At 43.0% G+C, this 17,236-nt stretch overlaps 1 protein-coding gene across 1 annotated transcript; it reads right to left on the bottom strand.

Moving 5' to 3' along the window:
- Nucleotides 1–12,529: 12,529 nt before the first annotated feature.
- On the bottom strand, nucleotides 12,530–16,719 carry PGLS (6-phosphogluconolactonase). The gene is made up of 5 exons (XM_067560676.1): nucleotides 16,208–16,719; nucleotides 15,544–15,651; nucleotides 13,944–14,045; nucleotides 13,251–13,391; nucleotides 12,530–13,007 (listed from the first exon to the last, which is right to left on the bottom strand). Exons 1-5 carry the CDS (start codon nucleotides 16,502–16,504, stop codon nucleotides 12,870–12,872), a joined length of 786 nt encoding a protein of 261 aa, XP_067416777.1. The 5' UTR covers nucleotides 16,505–16,719; the 3' UTR covers nucleotides 12,530–12,869.
- Nucleotides 16,720–17,236: the final 517 nt, after the last annotated feature.

The following is a 17,236-nucleotide window of genomic DNA, read 5'->3' as shown; positions in this document are numbered from 1 at the left end:
ATATGTTGGACTTTGCCATCCTTACAACAAAAAAGAGAGCTTTCAGAATTCAGGCACAGAGAACTTTCTATTTAGAGCTGGTGTTGCTGAGGAGTTCTTGAAGTTTTTGTCCTGTATAATGCTGTGAGGGGCCTGTAAGACTGTTCCCTTGTGGGTCATGGTACATTTCTCAAACAGCACACCACAGACTTACCTACTAATCCCTGGCAGACAGTGTCAATCAGTTTGGTATATTCGCTCAATGAAGTCACCAAAAAGTATCCAGACAGAGTGATAGATCCTCTGGGCTTATAGCCTTTGCCCTGGGCCTGGAAAAGAAAACCAAACAGAACTATCTTAATGAGGGCTCAAGGGCAGAATTCCTCACACAAACCTGGCTGCTAGGATTTGGGGCCTGAGTTTAGGGATTTAGGGACTGACAGTAAATCACTCTCTCTCTCTAAATTTCACGCATTGATAGTATACAGCCACCTCTGAGGATGGAATTCAGTAGCTGTTTAATAAACATCACACATTCATTTTGGACAGGAAATTAAGGAGGAGAACATAACACTATAAACCAGAAGGAGGAATTTTAGGGGGCAGAACATAACTTTCCTGAACACTGGGACTAGCAGTCCCTTGAGAAGGAAAACCCATGTTCAGATGTCCGGGTGTACATGTGTCTGCGGGGTACATGTCTGAATGGGGTGAGAGTGCGTAAGATCCATACACATTTTACAACCCATAAAGTGGGGACAAAAGCAGCTGAAGTAGCACATTTACCTCTTTACTATCAAACCACTCCAGGGTGCAGTTTCCCAGCAAAATGAAATAATTCTTCTGCCACTTACACGTGTCCCCATTATATTGCATCAGGAATCCTTCATGCAGAAAAGATTCAGGTGGCTTCCAGAGCTGGGAATGAATAAGAAAGAACAGAAAAGAAGTCCCAGTGAAAGTGCAGATGAAATTGTAAACTCTTTGGGACAGGGACCATGACATCCTGTGTATTTATACAGTGCTTAGCACAAGGGGACTTTGACCCTGACTGGGGCCTTTAGCTGCTACTACAATATAAATGAATGAGACACAATTGAACACGGACATCTAGTGGCCACTGAAAGCAAAAACACCTACATTTAACCCCCTGTACAGCCCATGAAAGCTTATGCCTGCAGAAATTAAATGTGTTAGTCTACAGGACTCCCATTGTTTTTGCTGTATACAGACTAACACGGCTACCCCTCTGGAACCTGTAATTACAGTCACAGCTAGTTTCCAATAGCTCTCTGAAGGGGTCTTACAAGTCTTTCAAGCTAACCCAGAGAAGAGATCACAGTTTATCTGCTCCATTTGTGTATATCCAATTATAAAACTGTATGTATTATGGAATTGCAGTGTTGTAGCCATGTTCGTCCCAGGATAGTAGAGAAACATGCAAAGGTGTTAACAGCCCACTTCCTCATGAATGGTCTTTTGCAACGTGTTCACTCTTTATTCTTAACTATCTGTTCCACCTTGTATTTATCTGTGACACTCTGAATAACCTTCCCAGATCTGCAGAAGAGCTCTGTGTAAACTCGAAAGCTTGTCTCTTTTACCAACAGAAGCTGGTCCAATAAAAGATATTAACTCACCTACTTTGTATCTTTAGTATGGAATGAAAGATATTGTAAGCAAGTAACAGTGAACCTTCCTAATGGCAGCAGTGAAGATTAGAACTTGGGAGTGCCAACTCCTATTCCCATGCTTTGACCTCTAGGGTGTATATCTTCACCCTTGATTCATTCAGCAACACACACAATTGTGTTTCAGAGATTAATGGCATTGGAGTTCTAAAGAATCTAGAGAGAATGGGGGAGGAAGGCAAAGATGTCTTCAGATCAGGGAGAAGCCAACAGCTCAGGTGTCTGGGAAAAAGGAAAAAAAATCCCCCAGAACACTAGCAACAGCCATAGGTTGCCCTTCTCTTCAAGCTCGCATCTCCCACAGGAGTCAGTGGGGATCAGAGAGGGATGGAGAAAGAGGGGGTGGTGTGTGTGGGAATACAATGCCTTTTAAATTGTTTGAAACTTTAGTCAGTCCCTCAAAAGTGAATCAAGCAGTCACACCACAAGCCTCCAACTTGCAGAAACTGCCACCCCACATTCCTCTGCCCCTACACATACGTACAGATCAACCACTGCTATCTGCATTTTAAAATGTGTCCCTAAATACCTATTTCCAGGGCATGAGAAGCCAGAGAAGCCCCTACTGTTAGGTCAGTGATCCGCACAATTAATTACATGATGAGACTGCTAGAGCCTAGGAAGAAGCAGCTGTAGTCTCCATATTACAGCAATTGCTAAGAGAATGGTTGTTTCTAGGGGAAGGGAGCCCTGAAAAGGACACCAGTGCCCCTGGGATTAGGTGTTTGTACAGGGGTAGTGTGTCATGTGCAGGAAGTGCAATACTTACTTTGCTCTGCAGCAGCTGTAGAGCAGGTTTGCCTTGCGGGTCCAACTCCTTTGAGACCCGTTTCAGAAAGGTAGTTGCAAGTTGCCTCTGGTAATAAGGCATGAAATTCTTCACTGTAGCATCTGTGCGACCTGGGGAGTGAGATCAGAGTTGATCATGATATTTCAGTGCTCTCCCAAGGGAGAAGATGCAGACTTCTGAGTCTAATTAGCATTGCTCCCTCACCCAATAGCTGCGAGTTACCAGTGTGGGCCCCCAAGGATGAAGCCATCAAGTTTAGATCCAGATCCAAATCTCTCCAAAGTTCATGAGCACCCCAATGTGGGAGTTCTAATCTGGGCCATTTCTACACATATTCCAGACTCATAGGATCACTGTAAGGCCACAGCCAGATTCTAACAGGCAACTAATGCTCATCAAGAGGAATCAGAACAAACACCACGCACAGAGCCAATGCTGGGGAACTTTTGTCTCTAAAAGTGCCAGGGAGAAGTACACTATAGGCTTTTATGTCCCTCTCATCGCTGAGGAGTACAAACATTAGGATATGCATATTCAGCTGGCATGGGGGAAGGAAACTAGTGTCACTCTGCAGTGACCTCTGCAGCTGAGCAAGAAGCAGCAGCACTGATAGAGTCTGACAAGAGATCCCATCCAAGCTTCCTTGACCAAGGAACATGGTAATGACGCAGGGTGTGCAGGCATGGGGCAGGAATCTTCTGCTTCCAGTGAGGAATGTCAGAAAGACTACAACAGAGGAGCCAGACTTTAGATGTAAGATTTACTATAGCATTTCTTGTTATTACATTTATATTATGGTGCTGGGTGTTGTACAAACATAAAAAGGAGATGCTCCCTGTCCTGAAGAGCTTACAATCTGCCTGGCCTGACAGTAATTTCCTTTCAGAAAACTCTTGTCACTGCTCCAACAGGATCTAGAATGGGAAGAACCAGAAGGTTCTTTCCACCACCAATGTTGCTTCATCTATGGATCTTAATATGACTGCCAAATATTTTAGCTTCACACTGCTCTGCGTGGTAGCTTAGTGTAATTTTGCAGTGAGGAAACAGAAGCAAAGAAATGTGAAGAAATCTTCCCGTGGTCACACACAGTCCAGAGAACCCAGGCAGCCTAACTGCCAACATCTCTGTTCTAACCACTGGATCATACTCCTGAACTGCTGCATTTCTACACTGTGGAAAGCAGCATGTGAAAATGGCAATCAATGAAGTGTTAGGAAGATGACTCAATGTCAGAGGGACTGATGCTATTAATAGATACCAATGTGCCACTGCTTCTCCAAACAGATTCTCTCCACAGTCTAGAATGGAAGATTAAAATGAAAGAGCAAATTTCCTAACAACTGGGAAGCTGTTGAAAGGTCATGCCTGCATTCTACTCTGACTCCAGGCAAAGCTGACAATGCTGCCACAGTATGAATTTCGGAAGATTTCTTGTGGTACATTCCCCAGTCCACCCCCTTCAGCCTGGAGACTCATGAAGAGGCAGAGAGAAAAATGTGGCTCAAACAGTAAAAGGGGGAAGAGTGACAAAAGTATAAAAACAAGACATTTCCCAACCCTCTCTCTCTTGCACATACAAACACAGAGCCATTTATATAGGAGGGGGCCCAGAGAAAGGCACTTAAAGGCCATTCTCATTGTCAGACTAATTTTATGTGTTTGCCTGCATATTCTAATGCCTTTGAACTGTAGGCTGATTTACTATGGAAAAGAAAAAGTAATCAAACCCTAAATTAGATTTCATGTCTAACAGCCCAAATATGAGCTCAGTGAGCACTCAGCTAGCATTAGTAGCTTTCCAAAAATTCAGAACAAATTTTGGGATGTGCTCATACTGACCACTGGAAAAATCTGCCAGCTTCTGGGAGGGAAGATAATGTAAGCTACTGCACTACACCTCTTTATGGAGACCTGAATTAAATTTGATGGTACCACTGAGACTGCTTAAATGGACCTGATGGTGGCAATTGCAGCACAGCCAATGATTGCAGTGAAGATTTCAAGTCTCTTTTACCACAGCTGCTCTCCCAAAGCAACACTTAAGCAGCTTTAGCTGGGTAACCTCATCTGTGATCTAGCTCTGCTGACAACCAATGGACCTCGTTTTCCATCACCTTGCACCATGTACTGTCATCTGCACCTCTGCAAAATGCTACTAAATCAGAATAGCAGCATTTTACAACCACTTTGTACAGGTGTAAATGACAACACAAAGTACCAGGCAGGGGACAGTCAGGTCCAACTGATGCAACTGGTGTAGGTCAGTTAAACAGACCCCCATACCTCCAACGCAAAAATATGAAAAAATGAGCAACTGAAATCAGAAGAGGAGAGCTTGAGACCATCGTACTGAGGCAGCAAAATGGGCCTGGGAAAGGCACTCTTAATAGTGCAACAGGGTGTTGAGGAACCACTTCCAAGGACCTAGCAGACTGATAAGTAAAAACCTTGGGAGAACATCTCATTTCTTATCTAACCAAATCATTACAGCAAATTGCACAGCAAAATAGAAGCTGAGATTGAATCCTCATTCTAAACACCTGGGGGTGGGTGCTCCTCGTTGTAAACAATTTCCTGTGGGCTCATCATTCATACAACCTAATAAGATAACGATGCAACAGCAGAATCTCACCAGACGTTGAAAGGACTCTTTGTGAAAGCACACCAACAAAGTGACTCATTGATAAATTGGAGAGGGTTCAGAGTAGAGCCATGATAATGATGAAAGGATTAGAAAAATGGTTTATAGTCACAGACTCAAAGAACACAATCTATTTATCTTAAAGAGATTAAAGGGTGACTTGCTTACAGTTTATAAGTATCAATATGGGGAACAAATATTTAATAATGGACTCTTCAATCTAGCAGAGAATAGTATAACATGACTCAATGGCTGGAAGTTGAAGCTAGAAAAATTCAGGCTGGAAATAAGGCGTAAAACTTTAAGTGAGAGTAATTAACACTTTACCAAGGGTTGTTGTGGATTCTTGAGACTGACAATTTGTAAATAAAGAGTGGATGTTTTTCTAAGAGATAGGCTTGAAGAATTATTTTGGGGGAAGTCGCCTGTGTTATACAGGGGGGTCAGATTATCACCAGAATGGTCACCTCTGGCCTTAGCATCTATAGATCAATGAATGTGCTACAGTGTTTACTGAAAGCATAATAAATACTTAAGTACAGTCATGTCTCTTTTAAAATCCTCTCTGAACTGACCTAGATCCCTGTACATACATTGCCAGCAATGCCTAATGATCTAGAGAGAGATTAATAGCTACAGTCTCGCTGGCCCTAAGTTCAACAGTGCCTGCTAATGTGCAAAACACACTCTATGTAACAAATACACAACAGTTAATTAAAGCTGGGACCCAGGAGGACAGTCAACCTGTTGTAGAACAAAAGGCATCTCCTGTTCTTATTCTCTGCCTGCTCTGGGTGGTTATTCCCATTTACTTGTTTAACCTTGAGGTCCCTGAAAGATGGCTCTGACCCATGCAGTAACCTACATTTTGTTTTTCCTGTAGTGCCACACAGTTATTACAAGGTTGATGGTGGTTATGGATAATATTAAGGAAACTATGACTGGTTAATTTCAGAGGAAACTAAATAAAGGGTCCTGAGGCATCCTGGGCACTGAACCTGCACTGAAGTCAGTGGCAGATGTTCAGCACCTCCTAGAATAGTGTCCAGAGAAACAAAAGCCACTGAGTACATCCAAGTGATTTTAAACAGAGTCTGAAGTTCCTGCTGCTATTGCAGCTCCACTGGAAGTCAGTCAGTGAGAGGACAAGCAAGGTATCTGATCTAGAGTCTATGCTAGCGAGGGTTGCTGACCTGACAGAAAAAGAGCAGAACTCCATAACAAGTGAACTTAAGCCAGCAACTTCAACTAGCCTCGCCACAGTGAAACTCTGCTGTCAGCCTCAGAGGTGGCTATTGCCTACACAGGAAAGGGATCCACCGGGGCAGACCATGATCACCATAACTGAGGTTATGGAGGAACAGTCAGATTATGTTTAGATCACAGAATCCTTTTAGAGAGAGGAGGCTACATCCATGTCAGAGAAGGAAAACACCCCACAAGACAAGCAACTTGACCATAGCTATCCCTGGTGTATCTAGGGAAGAGTTAATGGAATTGTATAAGGGTTATATTTTGCCCCTTGATGTTTGAGGAACATCCTGACATGTGTTTATATATTATGTAAATAATCATTATGGCGACCACCATCCTAGTCACTTAAGCTGACTTCTTTCTCTCGCTGTATCGTTCACTCACCCTCCTCAATCTGACAGACGTTTTAAAGGTAATCTGAGAACTAACAGTCTTTTGGATTAGACACAAAGTTTTGTCCAGCAATAGTCACTAAAGATCATGTGCACTTTTTGCATGAGTCCAGGTATTAACAATAGTGTCCTGGCCAAACTGCAGTTCAGATCATTACACCCTGTCTGCTCAAACTCGCTCATGTAGGATCACAGAAATATAAAATGAGAAGAACAGATCCTCCAATACCTGCACCTCTATAGTCACAGACAATCACATAGGACTTAATAGATGGTCCTATGTGGTCCTAATAGATGCTCCTTTTCAATGCTCCAGAGGGAACCTAAAAACCCTAAAGTCCCTGCCAGTTCTTCCCTTCCTATCTTAAATTACTGTGTATAGTGTTGCTGTATGCTGTTAAATCAACCCTGATTCTCACTTGCCCCATCTGTAAAATAATAAAAGTAATTACTAACTTAGTACTAATAATACTAACCTTTCAAGGGAATTTATGGGGCTTATACTAGCCTACCTTGTAAGGCTTAATGAATACTCAGAGTACTATGAGACCCTTGGATATTTAAAGCCAAATATCACCACACTCTTGCTTTGTTTCACACACAGGTTCTTGTCCTAGCCCAGTGGTGAATGGATTCCTTTATATAGTTTGTAAAACACTTTGGAGTCCACATGGTAAAAGGTGCAACAGAAATGCAAGTAGCATAGTTATAGATGATATTAATTAGACAAGCCAATTCCTATCATCTTGGAACACACCGTAAAGAAAGTCTCCAACACTACACTAGAGAAATGGCCTTGGGTAGAACAGGACTGCAGCATAATTGAAAATGTGGTTCCAGTTACTGTCTACACTACAAGATGAAAGCTTGTCTTAGTTGTATTGTAACCAGATTCTTTGACATAGTAGTTTTGTACTGTAGACAAAGCCTAAAAATAAAGACTACTTGTTGGCTCAGATTACGACAGTTATTTTCAGACATATTCTCCCGCCACCCTTGTGAGCAGAGGCAAGCTGGACTGATACCAGGATGGGAATTTAGTGGTTCAATGTCACACAGATATTCACCTATGGTGCCAGGCTGTGATGTACAGCTGGAGCAATAATTTTATTGGTGCCAGTGCTTATTAAAAGCTCATCAGGTCTGCTGGCAAGCATGGATTCTCAGCACCATATAATATAGCTTGTCATAAACGCGAGTATCGATATCTAATTGATGGCCAGGCTCCAACTTTTAAATTTCCATCTGACACTAAGACCCGCAAGTTATGTTAGAGGTTCATCTGACTACTGTGTTGTCAAAGTTAGATTTGACTACTGTGAACAACACTGTTGATCCATATTTCTTTCCAGCCTTAATGTCTTGATCAAACAGGCATCAGTTCAAACACTGGGGGAGGATCTTTTACCTCTTTCTCCCAACATGGCTGTAGGATTTGTGCATTTTAATTCCTGGTCCCCACGGCTTATTTTTTATTTTTTTTAAATGTGGTTGCACTTCTGAAAACAGGTGAGAAAAATCTTCTTTCCTTATTGTAGCAAATCTCATTGCCATAAACTTCCCTGCACAGAAGTCAGAGTAAGTAGTAACCACTATATCTGAAAGATCTGTAACATACGGTAGCTTGTTTGGGATGTTTATTTCAACTTGTTGTCTATTAGATGCAGTTTGACCTACCTTCTCCTGTCCTCTTTGCACAGTCTCTCCACCCCAGGGATGGATTTATAGTAATCTACCATATCCTGTGTTAGGCAATAACCTGCAGACACATCCACCTGGGATTACATGTTTAGATGTTGAACTAATTGTATAGTTTTATTTTTAAAAGATACCTTCACCCTGGAAATGGTAATAATCAAAGCTTGTACTTACCTCTCAGATACCTGCGCTGTCTTCCATTCAGTGGATTTGAATATCTTCCTCCCATCTTCCACTTTAATATCTTGCTTCCTGCCCAGAGTCCGGGGCAGAGAGTAGCTGTCCAGTAAAGTGATTTTTAGGCTCTAAGAGCAGCAGGGATGGTCTTTTTCCATCACACTCGCCTACGGATCATCAGCTCATAAATATTCAAATAATGTTTGTCTCGGAGCAGTCCCTGCACCCACACCCTTACACACAAACAGGCCTTAAAGGGGCAGCAGCACTGCAGTCCATGAACCCACACCCCTACACAGAAACATGCCTCAAAATATCCCTAAGCCTTTAATGTTAAAAGGGTTCAGGCTGGTCAAAGGTTTTATTTTTGTTATCTGTGTGGTGTATTTTGTGTCCAAGTGCAGACAGACTCCCTCTTGTAACAGAATGGAGCTAGCTCACAGAACTTCGACATGATGGAACTTGTTTACACTGAAAAATGGAAATCCCAGATTGATTCAATAAACTACTAAATGCAAATTACTGATAAGTACAATTAACATCCTAGCAAAACTTCTGCTTACAGACCTGAAAAAGAGTTCTGTGCAATCTTGAAAACTTGTCTCTTTCACCATCAGAAGTTGTCCAATAATAATAAAAAAAAAAATAACCCCACCCACCTTGTCTCCGCTTACTGTGAAGTCATTCTGTGCAAAGGAAACAAAAAAGGATTTCTCTACCTGAATTTTTCTGTTGCACTGGAGTTTGGATTTAAGAGCTGAAGTGACAGGCTGTGATGAACTGATTTATCCACAGATGCCAAAATGTTCACTTAGGGCATCCTCATGCTCTATATCCTTCTGTACACCATCTCTACAGACCATTTCACAGTGATTCAAGGGCTTCCTCCACCTGCACCAAAAGCCAGAAATAATTCATCTGCAAACCAGCAGCAGCGATTGAATCCAGTGCCACAAGCAGGACTTTTCTGAAGTATTTCTGAACTTGAAAGCAGCATTTTATGTAAAGACTGATTTCACATGGAAATGCCACAGACCACTGCTCAGCACCTGCACTTGATTTTCAGTTCCCTTATGTACTTTGTTTCCCCTGATTAACATGAACTCAGTAACCTTCTACCTTTAACATTGTGTGGCAGCCCATTTTCAGTGACCCCCATTTAGGGTATGTAGAAACAGGAAACCCTCCACCCTCTCTTTAAGCTGAAGCATTCAGCACTTACATCAGCTCCTGTGCTAGACAGAAAGCAAAACAACCCTTTATGCAAGACACAGCAATAGGGATGATTAAATAAACAAATATAAAAGGGGGCTGAGAATAACCAAAAGGCACTCCAGAACCACACAGCAACTATGCAGAAAAGATGTGCTTACAATGTTCTATAAATACATCACCCACAACATTGGAGAGTAAGATGAAAGAAACTTGCTCCTTCATTCCATTAGAGGAATTGTTTCCAGACAATTTCTTAGAACTCAGGTAGCTCAAAAACTGCTTATTAAAACATCAAGCTTGTAAGCGAGAACAAGTGTGTTTCATATGCCTGAGGAAATTTATATTAGTAATAACCAGGATTCTGGGTGTTTGAAAGTCTCATTCTGCATGCGCTCTATGTCAATTTAATATCCCAAAATACAGCGCTCCAGAATCAGGCAAGTGCAAATATGACTTCAGTTCTCTTTTTATTCACTGAACCAATTCCAAGTCCTAAGGAACCCCTACCTTCTCATGCTGCTTAAATAAATCAGTGGTGAAATAGGTAGTTGCATTTTTTCTGTGAAGGATGTATGATGAGAACCCTGTGAATGGGGGTGGGATTGTTATTTAAAACAGCATTAAGGGAGTCTGAAAAATGACATACACAACCACTTAAAGGTACAGGATGCTTTACAAACATGGCAAGTCTCATCCTCTGCCCCTAAGAGCTTCTATCTTGAGTGCCTAATCCTAGGAGGTGCTGTGTGCCTTCCACTTCAACAAAAGTCAATGGGAACTGAAGGCATTTAGCACCTCACAGACTAAGAGGGAAGGCCAAGGCAAGAAATGGAACAATAATCCAGAAGAGGGAGGTTGTGGGGTGATTGCAGATATGACAGGAAGGATTTCCAGAAGACATTAGTTCTAAGAAAGAGAGGGGGCATTTGGTAGACACAGAGGGGCACTGGCTCCAGGCACAGGGGGAAAGATGAAAGCAGCAGTAAAGCAAGAGAATTGACATTAAAGGTTGAAAACAAACAAAAACAATAAAAAAAACTTCCGTGTCTCCCAACCCAGCTTTTACTCTGAGCCAGATGAGGCAGGAAAGTACATGTGCATTTCCTCCTCACAGTACCGTTAGTACATCTGTTTCCTGTTCTAGTGTGGCCACTGCAGCTGCTTTCAGACAGAAGAGTCTGAGCCAAGGAGTGGTAAGAACTTCAGATGTGAACATTTTTTATTCAGCATGTTAGAATCTATTTGGATCTCTGTACAACCAACTATAACAACCTAAGGGAAGGGTGGAGAGTACAGCTCACTAACAAGCCCTACACTCTGCCCAGCCTACTAGTATTCATGCAGTAAACGAGAGGAGAGGATTGTGCAACAGAAATCAGGGAGAAGCTCCAGAACCATGCAGGAGATGGATGGAGATTTTGTTAGGGGAAGATGGCAATGTTTATGTAGTAGTGATTGATGAGAAGACATTGAACTGTGGGTTTGATCCATGAATGGAAGTATAATCCCTGGGCAAGGCACTCTCTCTCTTTCTTAGATCTATCTGGATGAAAGTAAGGAAAGGAATACATCCAGAGCGAGAGGAGGCAGACGTTCAGGATCATTACTAGCTTAAATATCTCTTTGCTTGCAGACAAATGCCCATCTAAGTTCTGTTCAGCTTCTGCATATCACATTTATATAATATGTATGATCTACTGTTTAGAAGTCCTGACTCCTGTGTTCTATGCCCAGCTCTGCCAGTTTTGCTGCGAACCTAGAACAAGTCACTTATCCTTATTGCCTCAGTTTCTCCATCTATAAAATGGGACTAAATATTTATTCCCCTTTGAAAAGCGCTTAGAGATTCTTGGATGCTATATATGTGTGAAGTAGTAGTATTACCACTACCAGCTTCTAGCCTTGGCTTCAGAGAACAAAAAGCAGGACTGGTTGCCCTCAGGACAACGTAACATTAATCAGCTCTTTGGCAGATTATTATTCCACCTGGACTGACTGCAGTCCTAGGAGTGTGTTCATGAGAACTTAATGCTGACATCAGTGGAAATAATCACAGATGATCATAAGGACACAAGGCCATAACTGTCTGAAATTCAAGACAAGAAGCTAAAGAGTATGGTTCTCTCATATCTGACTAACACAATGTGTACCTATGAAGATCTGCAACCTATATGACCCTGTAGCACCCAGATTTAGGCACAACACAACAGAACCAATCGAGTAACTCTCACCAGTGCAAACTTTGCTTTAGAAACCTGAGGGGAGAACCCCTCCACAGAGTCCATTCACAAACATGGTAACCAGGGGCCAAAAACATGCAAGTACTACTGACCTCCGTGTTCTATGGATGGACCAACTCCATTGGACAATGAAAGTGGAGACTGAACAAGAGCCTGAAAAGGGTTCACAAAACTGTCAAGTGAAACAAAAAGTTATCCTGACTCCAAAGTTGTTTGGAGCATTTCCAAATGAACATTTGTGAGCAAACCTCAGACTTCACCTCCTCACTTTTGTGCCTGCACTGTTTCCCCTTAAACATGTATAAATATCACAGTCAAGGGTTTCCTAAACCCCAAGGCTGTTCCTGCAGCTTCTCCTTACAAGAATAAGGGCTGAAAGACCATGCAGTTAGTTGATATTTAAAGCAAGTACTACCACCTGAAGATAAAACAAGCAAGAGTCGAAAAACTGAAATGTACATCTTTAATATTGTGCATTCACTTTACACCACATTAACCATTCACAAGACAGACTGCATCATACTGTCCTCCTCTGCAATCCCCAGCATTTCCATTTGCAGCTAGAGACCAGATTTGAGTGTCTTATATCGCCCATCCCAGACCACAGATTATTACAGTGCTCCACAAAGTACCACTTGCTTAAAAAAAGAGAAACAAAAGACAGTGTTAGTTTAGTGCCACACTCAAGTTCTACGACCAGAGTCCTTGGAATGTTGTAGAGCTGGCTTTGCAGGAACTGCAGCCAGTGCTCCTGAATCACCATCCTGAAACTCAGCCAAGCGTTTGGTTCTACAAGATAGAATGCTTCTCGAAGGGAACAGTCAGCTCCTTGGCTGCAGATTCATCCAGAAACCAATGCAGCTTCCCAGTATGAGGCTGGACAAGAGCAGCAGGGAGGGGGTTCTCCTCATCCCCTTCCAAAATGCGCTGTCCAAAGAAACAGAGCATTAGCACCATCAGACCCACTAATCTAGAGGAATCATATTGCAATGAGACAGTCATGGAAGCGTTCACCAAAGCCAAACAATAGAGCTGGCCAAAAAATATTCCATCAAAACGTTTTTTTCAATGGAAAATGGCTTTAACTAAATGGATGTTTTGGCCAAAAATATTGTTTGTTAAATTATGGGTTTTCATTAATCAACAATTGTCTTCATTTTTAAACATTACCTTTAAGATGGCAGCTTTACTTTCTCCTGTAGCAACAAACACAACAGTCCGTGCTGCATTCAGAACAGGCAATGTTAGAGTTATCCGCTCAGGTGGTGGCTTCGGAGAATCACTAATAGAGGCAACTATCTTCTCTTTTTCCTGCCATGAAAAACAAAGCCAAAAAGTGTGAAAACTGGTCAGAACAGTGCAGAGATAGGAGTCAAAGCAAATGACAGTCTCACCAAACTCAAGCTTGTGCTATTCGATTCTGACTAAGCAGCCAGTAAAAAGAGACCAAAGATCATTATTAGGCCTCAGCTCTTGGTCAGCATTAATCAATTCTGAAGTTTTCCAGGCAGATTCGTGCACCCATGTAGAGCTGCACTGAAGTCAACAGGGCTCTATATGGGCACAGGGTTACACCCACATGGATCAGATTGTAGGATCAGGGCTAAGTGAAGAGGGATGAGTCAGATCCCATCATCTTTTCCTCTTGTTCCCAGTTTCCAGTTTTAAATATCACATCCCAAACACTGGCAGCTGCCAAGTCCTAATGCCATAACTCAGAGTTGTTCATCACACACATGCATGCATACAAACTTACCACCTACAGACAAACTATAATGGAGAAAATGTCCTGTCACAGTCATGAATAAAATGCATGTTCTTATCCCATTATACAGTATCACCTCCCTGGCTTGGTAAAATCACCTGCAGAAGTGGATGGTCTGGGAATAGGGAGCAGGTGTGACCATCTGGCCCTATTCCCAAAATCAGCAGATCAAAGACAGGCATATTCTCACCCTGAAAGGCCTGCAAGAAGGAACAAAACCCACAGAGATTAGAGAGAGGAGAGCATAAACAAGGGCACTCAACATAAAAAGGAGGTATCACTGCAAAAGTATAAATCACATCAGGAATAAGGCTGTACAACTGCTGAACACAGGACGCTCACACACTGCAATGAATTTCTGGTCCACATCAGCTTTCCGGTGTCTCACAATTGAACACAGACACACAATGCAGTTAGGTTACAATGGCAGAAGTTCACCTTTGGTTTAACAACCAACCAACACGTTATACATCATTAGTTTAAAAAGCAGCACACATTTCACTAGAAAGCCTCCCCACTAACACACACCATATTCACCAGCTAAAGAGTCCCTCCTCTTCACCCCCCAGATATAAGCACCACATATACATCCCTGTAAACATCATCTCGTCCATAACGATATTTTAAAAAAACATATAGGACATGAAAATGAACAACTTAAATTTCTTTACTCTGACCAGCTATCCAGTCTATGCAAGAGGGCACCAATTCCCAGGTTCTGAACACAGCCTCCCCAGTTTCTTTTGGGAATTCAACATCTTGGTCAACTCAAGAGTGGTTTTGTTAAATTAGTTTGTTCCAAAAGCACTACACGGGGTCTTCTGGGAAGATTATTAGCAGTCCATCATTTCAGAGCACAAGGATTATTACAGAGAGAATTTAGTACAAAAGGACTGAATTTAGGTTTTGTACTTGCAAAAAAATTTTTTCCAGAACTTATGTTACAAGCATTTTAATTTGTTTTTAATTTTTAAGTAAAACATTCCTGGGTGTGTGAAAATCATTAATATTCCCAGTGTTGCCATTTCAGAAACAAAAACTTCATGCTAATACATGAAAACTATAGTCTAAATTAGTTCCCCTAGCTCAGTGGCTCTCAACCTTTCCAGAGTACTGTACTCCTTTAAAGAGTCTGATTTGTCTTGCATATTCCCAAATTTCATCTCACTTAAAAACTAACTGCTTACAAAATCAGACATAAAAATACAAAACCGTCACAGCACTATTACTGAAAAATTACTTACTTTCTCATTTACACCATATAATTATAAAATAAATCAACAGGAATATAAATATTGTATTTACATGTCAACATATAGTATATATAGAGCACTATAAACAAAGTCATTGTATGAAATTTTAGTTTGTACTGACTTTGCTAGTGCTTTTTATGTAGCTTGTTTTAAACTTAGGCAAATATCTAGATGAGTTGAAGTACCCCTCCTCCCCCAAGAAAACTTCTGCATACCTGCTGGGGTACATGTACTCCATGGTTGAGAACCACTGCTTTAGCTAACTAAAGAGCAGTAAGAAAGCAAGTAGCATTAGCAGTAAAAAGTAAATTAAATGTTTAAAATTCTCAGTTTGAATACCATCAGGTGCTGTTAGTAACAGTTAGGGAAACATATTTAGTAAAGGAGTGACTTTCACTCTTACTTGAAGAAGTTTGAAATACAAAACAAAAACTTTCCAATGTACCTCTTTTAACTTTGCAGCATAGTCTGAAGCAGCCTCTTGTACGGGTAGTGAGGGATTAATGGCAACCACTTGATTCTCAGGTATGGAGATCTTGGAGAGGAGGTGAGTCTGAAAAAAAAAATGAACACCCCAAAATTATAATAAAAAAGTTGCACTACATATAAAAGTTGAACTATATAATGGGATTTTTCCTTACTACCAATTAACAACATTAGAGTACAATTCCTTTTATGATTTTTGGAGACAACAGCATCTGCTGGTGAATGGGATTACATCTACAGGAACTAGAGAACCTAAAGCCTCATCTACACTTAAAAGTTAGGTTGACATAGCCAGGTTGGTCAGGTGTGAGAAAAAAAGCACAAACTCGAGCACCTTAGCTATATCGATTTAAAACCTAACGTAGACATAGCTATATCAAGGGAAAATGTGTTATCTTTGGTTTTAGTGGGAAAAGCTAGAATTGTTGCAACAAACATCCTCTGCATTCCTGTCCTGATAGCTCCAGCACCCCTCCTACAAGGGACCTCCCCAGAGCTTAATTTGTAATGAAAGAAGGGCCAGGCTCAAGCCATGTTTTTACATTCATAAAGGATGCAGCAAGCCCAGAGGTACCAGGGATAAGCACTAGTGTCCCTCCATGCGGGGCAACTGCCCCCTTCACCTTATAGGCGCCGTACGTGCTCTCCGGGTCCTCCACCGGCACCAGCCGCTCGTCGCAGAAGGCTAGGACCCAGCGGGCGGGGGCGGCCGGGCCAGAGACGGCGGCGGCCGCGGGCAACTCCTGGGACAGAATCCGCACCAAGCTCCCGCCCGATAGCCCCAGCGAGAAGCGGCCCCCGGACTCGGCCGCCCGCTGGGTCGCCCGCTGAGCCACGGTAGCCACCAGCTGCGCCAGAGAGGAGCCCAGCTCCTGCGGGGAGGGGAAGACCGAGATGTGGCGAGGTACGAAACCAGGCATGGCGGGGCCGGAGGCAGCGGAGGGAGAGACGAACACGGAAGCAAGGGACAGGGCGAAGCAGCAGCCGGAGCCGGAGCCGGAGCCGAACGAGACGGAGCGGAAGTTTGGGAAGAGTTACCGAGAGACAGCCGGAAGCTAGGGGAGAGTCACCGGAAGCACGGTGGGGGGGGGGAACGAACATCCACAGGTCACAGCCGGAAGTAAGCGAGTGCGGAGGAAGGTTACAGTGGAGCACAGCGCACACGGCTCCGGAAGTTGAGAGCACCGCTGGCGCCAAGTCCAACAGCGCAATCCCGGCTTGGGGGTGCTTTGAGGCGCTGGTGGCTGGCCGTAGGAGAGGGACGCCTGTGGCAGGAGCAGGGCCCAGCCCCCTCTAGTATCCATGGCGAGGGTTTCTCACGGTCTCCCTTTCACGTTCCGCCCCACCCTGAGTCCAGGCCTCCCTCCCCCAGGGCGGGCGCGGGCTAGACACGCCGGCATCTCCAGGGCAGCCTTAGATGCTCACAGCAATTCTGGCCCTGTACAGTAACGCCGGGAGGGAGGGGGTCATTGGCGGTCCGGTCTCGGAGGGCCAAGGCTGCGCTCGGTCCACAGTTGCAAGCTTTGCTCTGCCATCGCAAAGGCTAGACTCTTATTTCAAATGGAAAGCCCGTCACGTCATCTCAGGACGCCAGGAGCTGGCGCTTTACCTAAAACACTTTGCCCCAGTGTGTTGCTTGCTCTCCAGAAAGA

This window comes from Emydura macquarii, unplaced genomic scaffold (genome assembly GCF_026122565.2).
Source record: "Emydura macquarii macquarii isolate MOO-44397 ecotype Brisbane River unplaced genomic scaffold, CSIRO-AGI_Emac_v2 contig_2292, whole genome shotgun sequence".
In the NCBI taxonomy this organism is placed as follows: Eukaryota; Metazoa; Chordata; order Testudines; family Chelidae; genus Emydura; species Emydura macquarii.
This window is presented reverse-complemented; position numbering and strand designations above follow the sequence as displayed.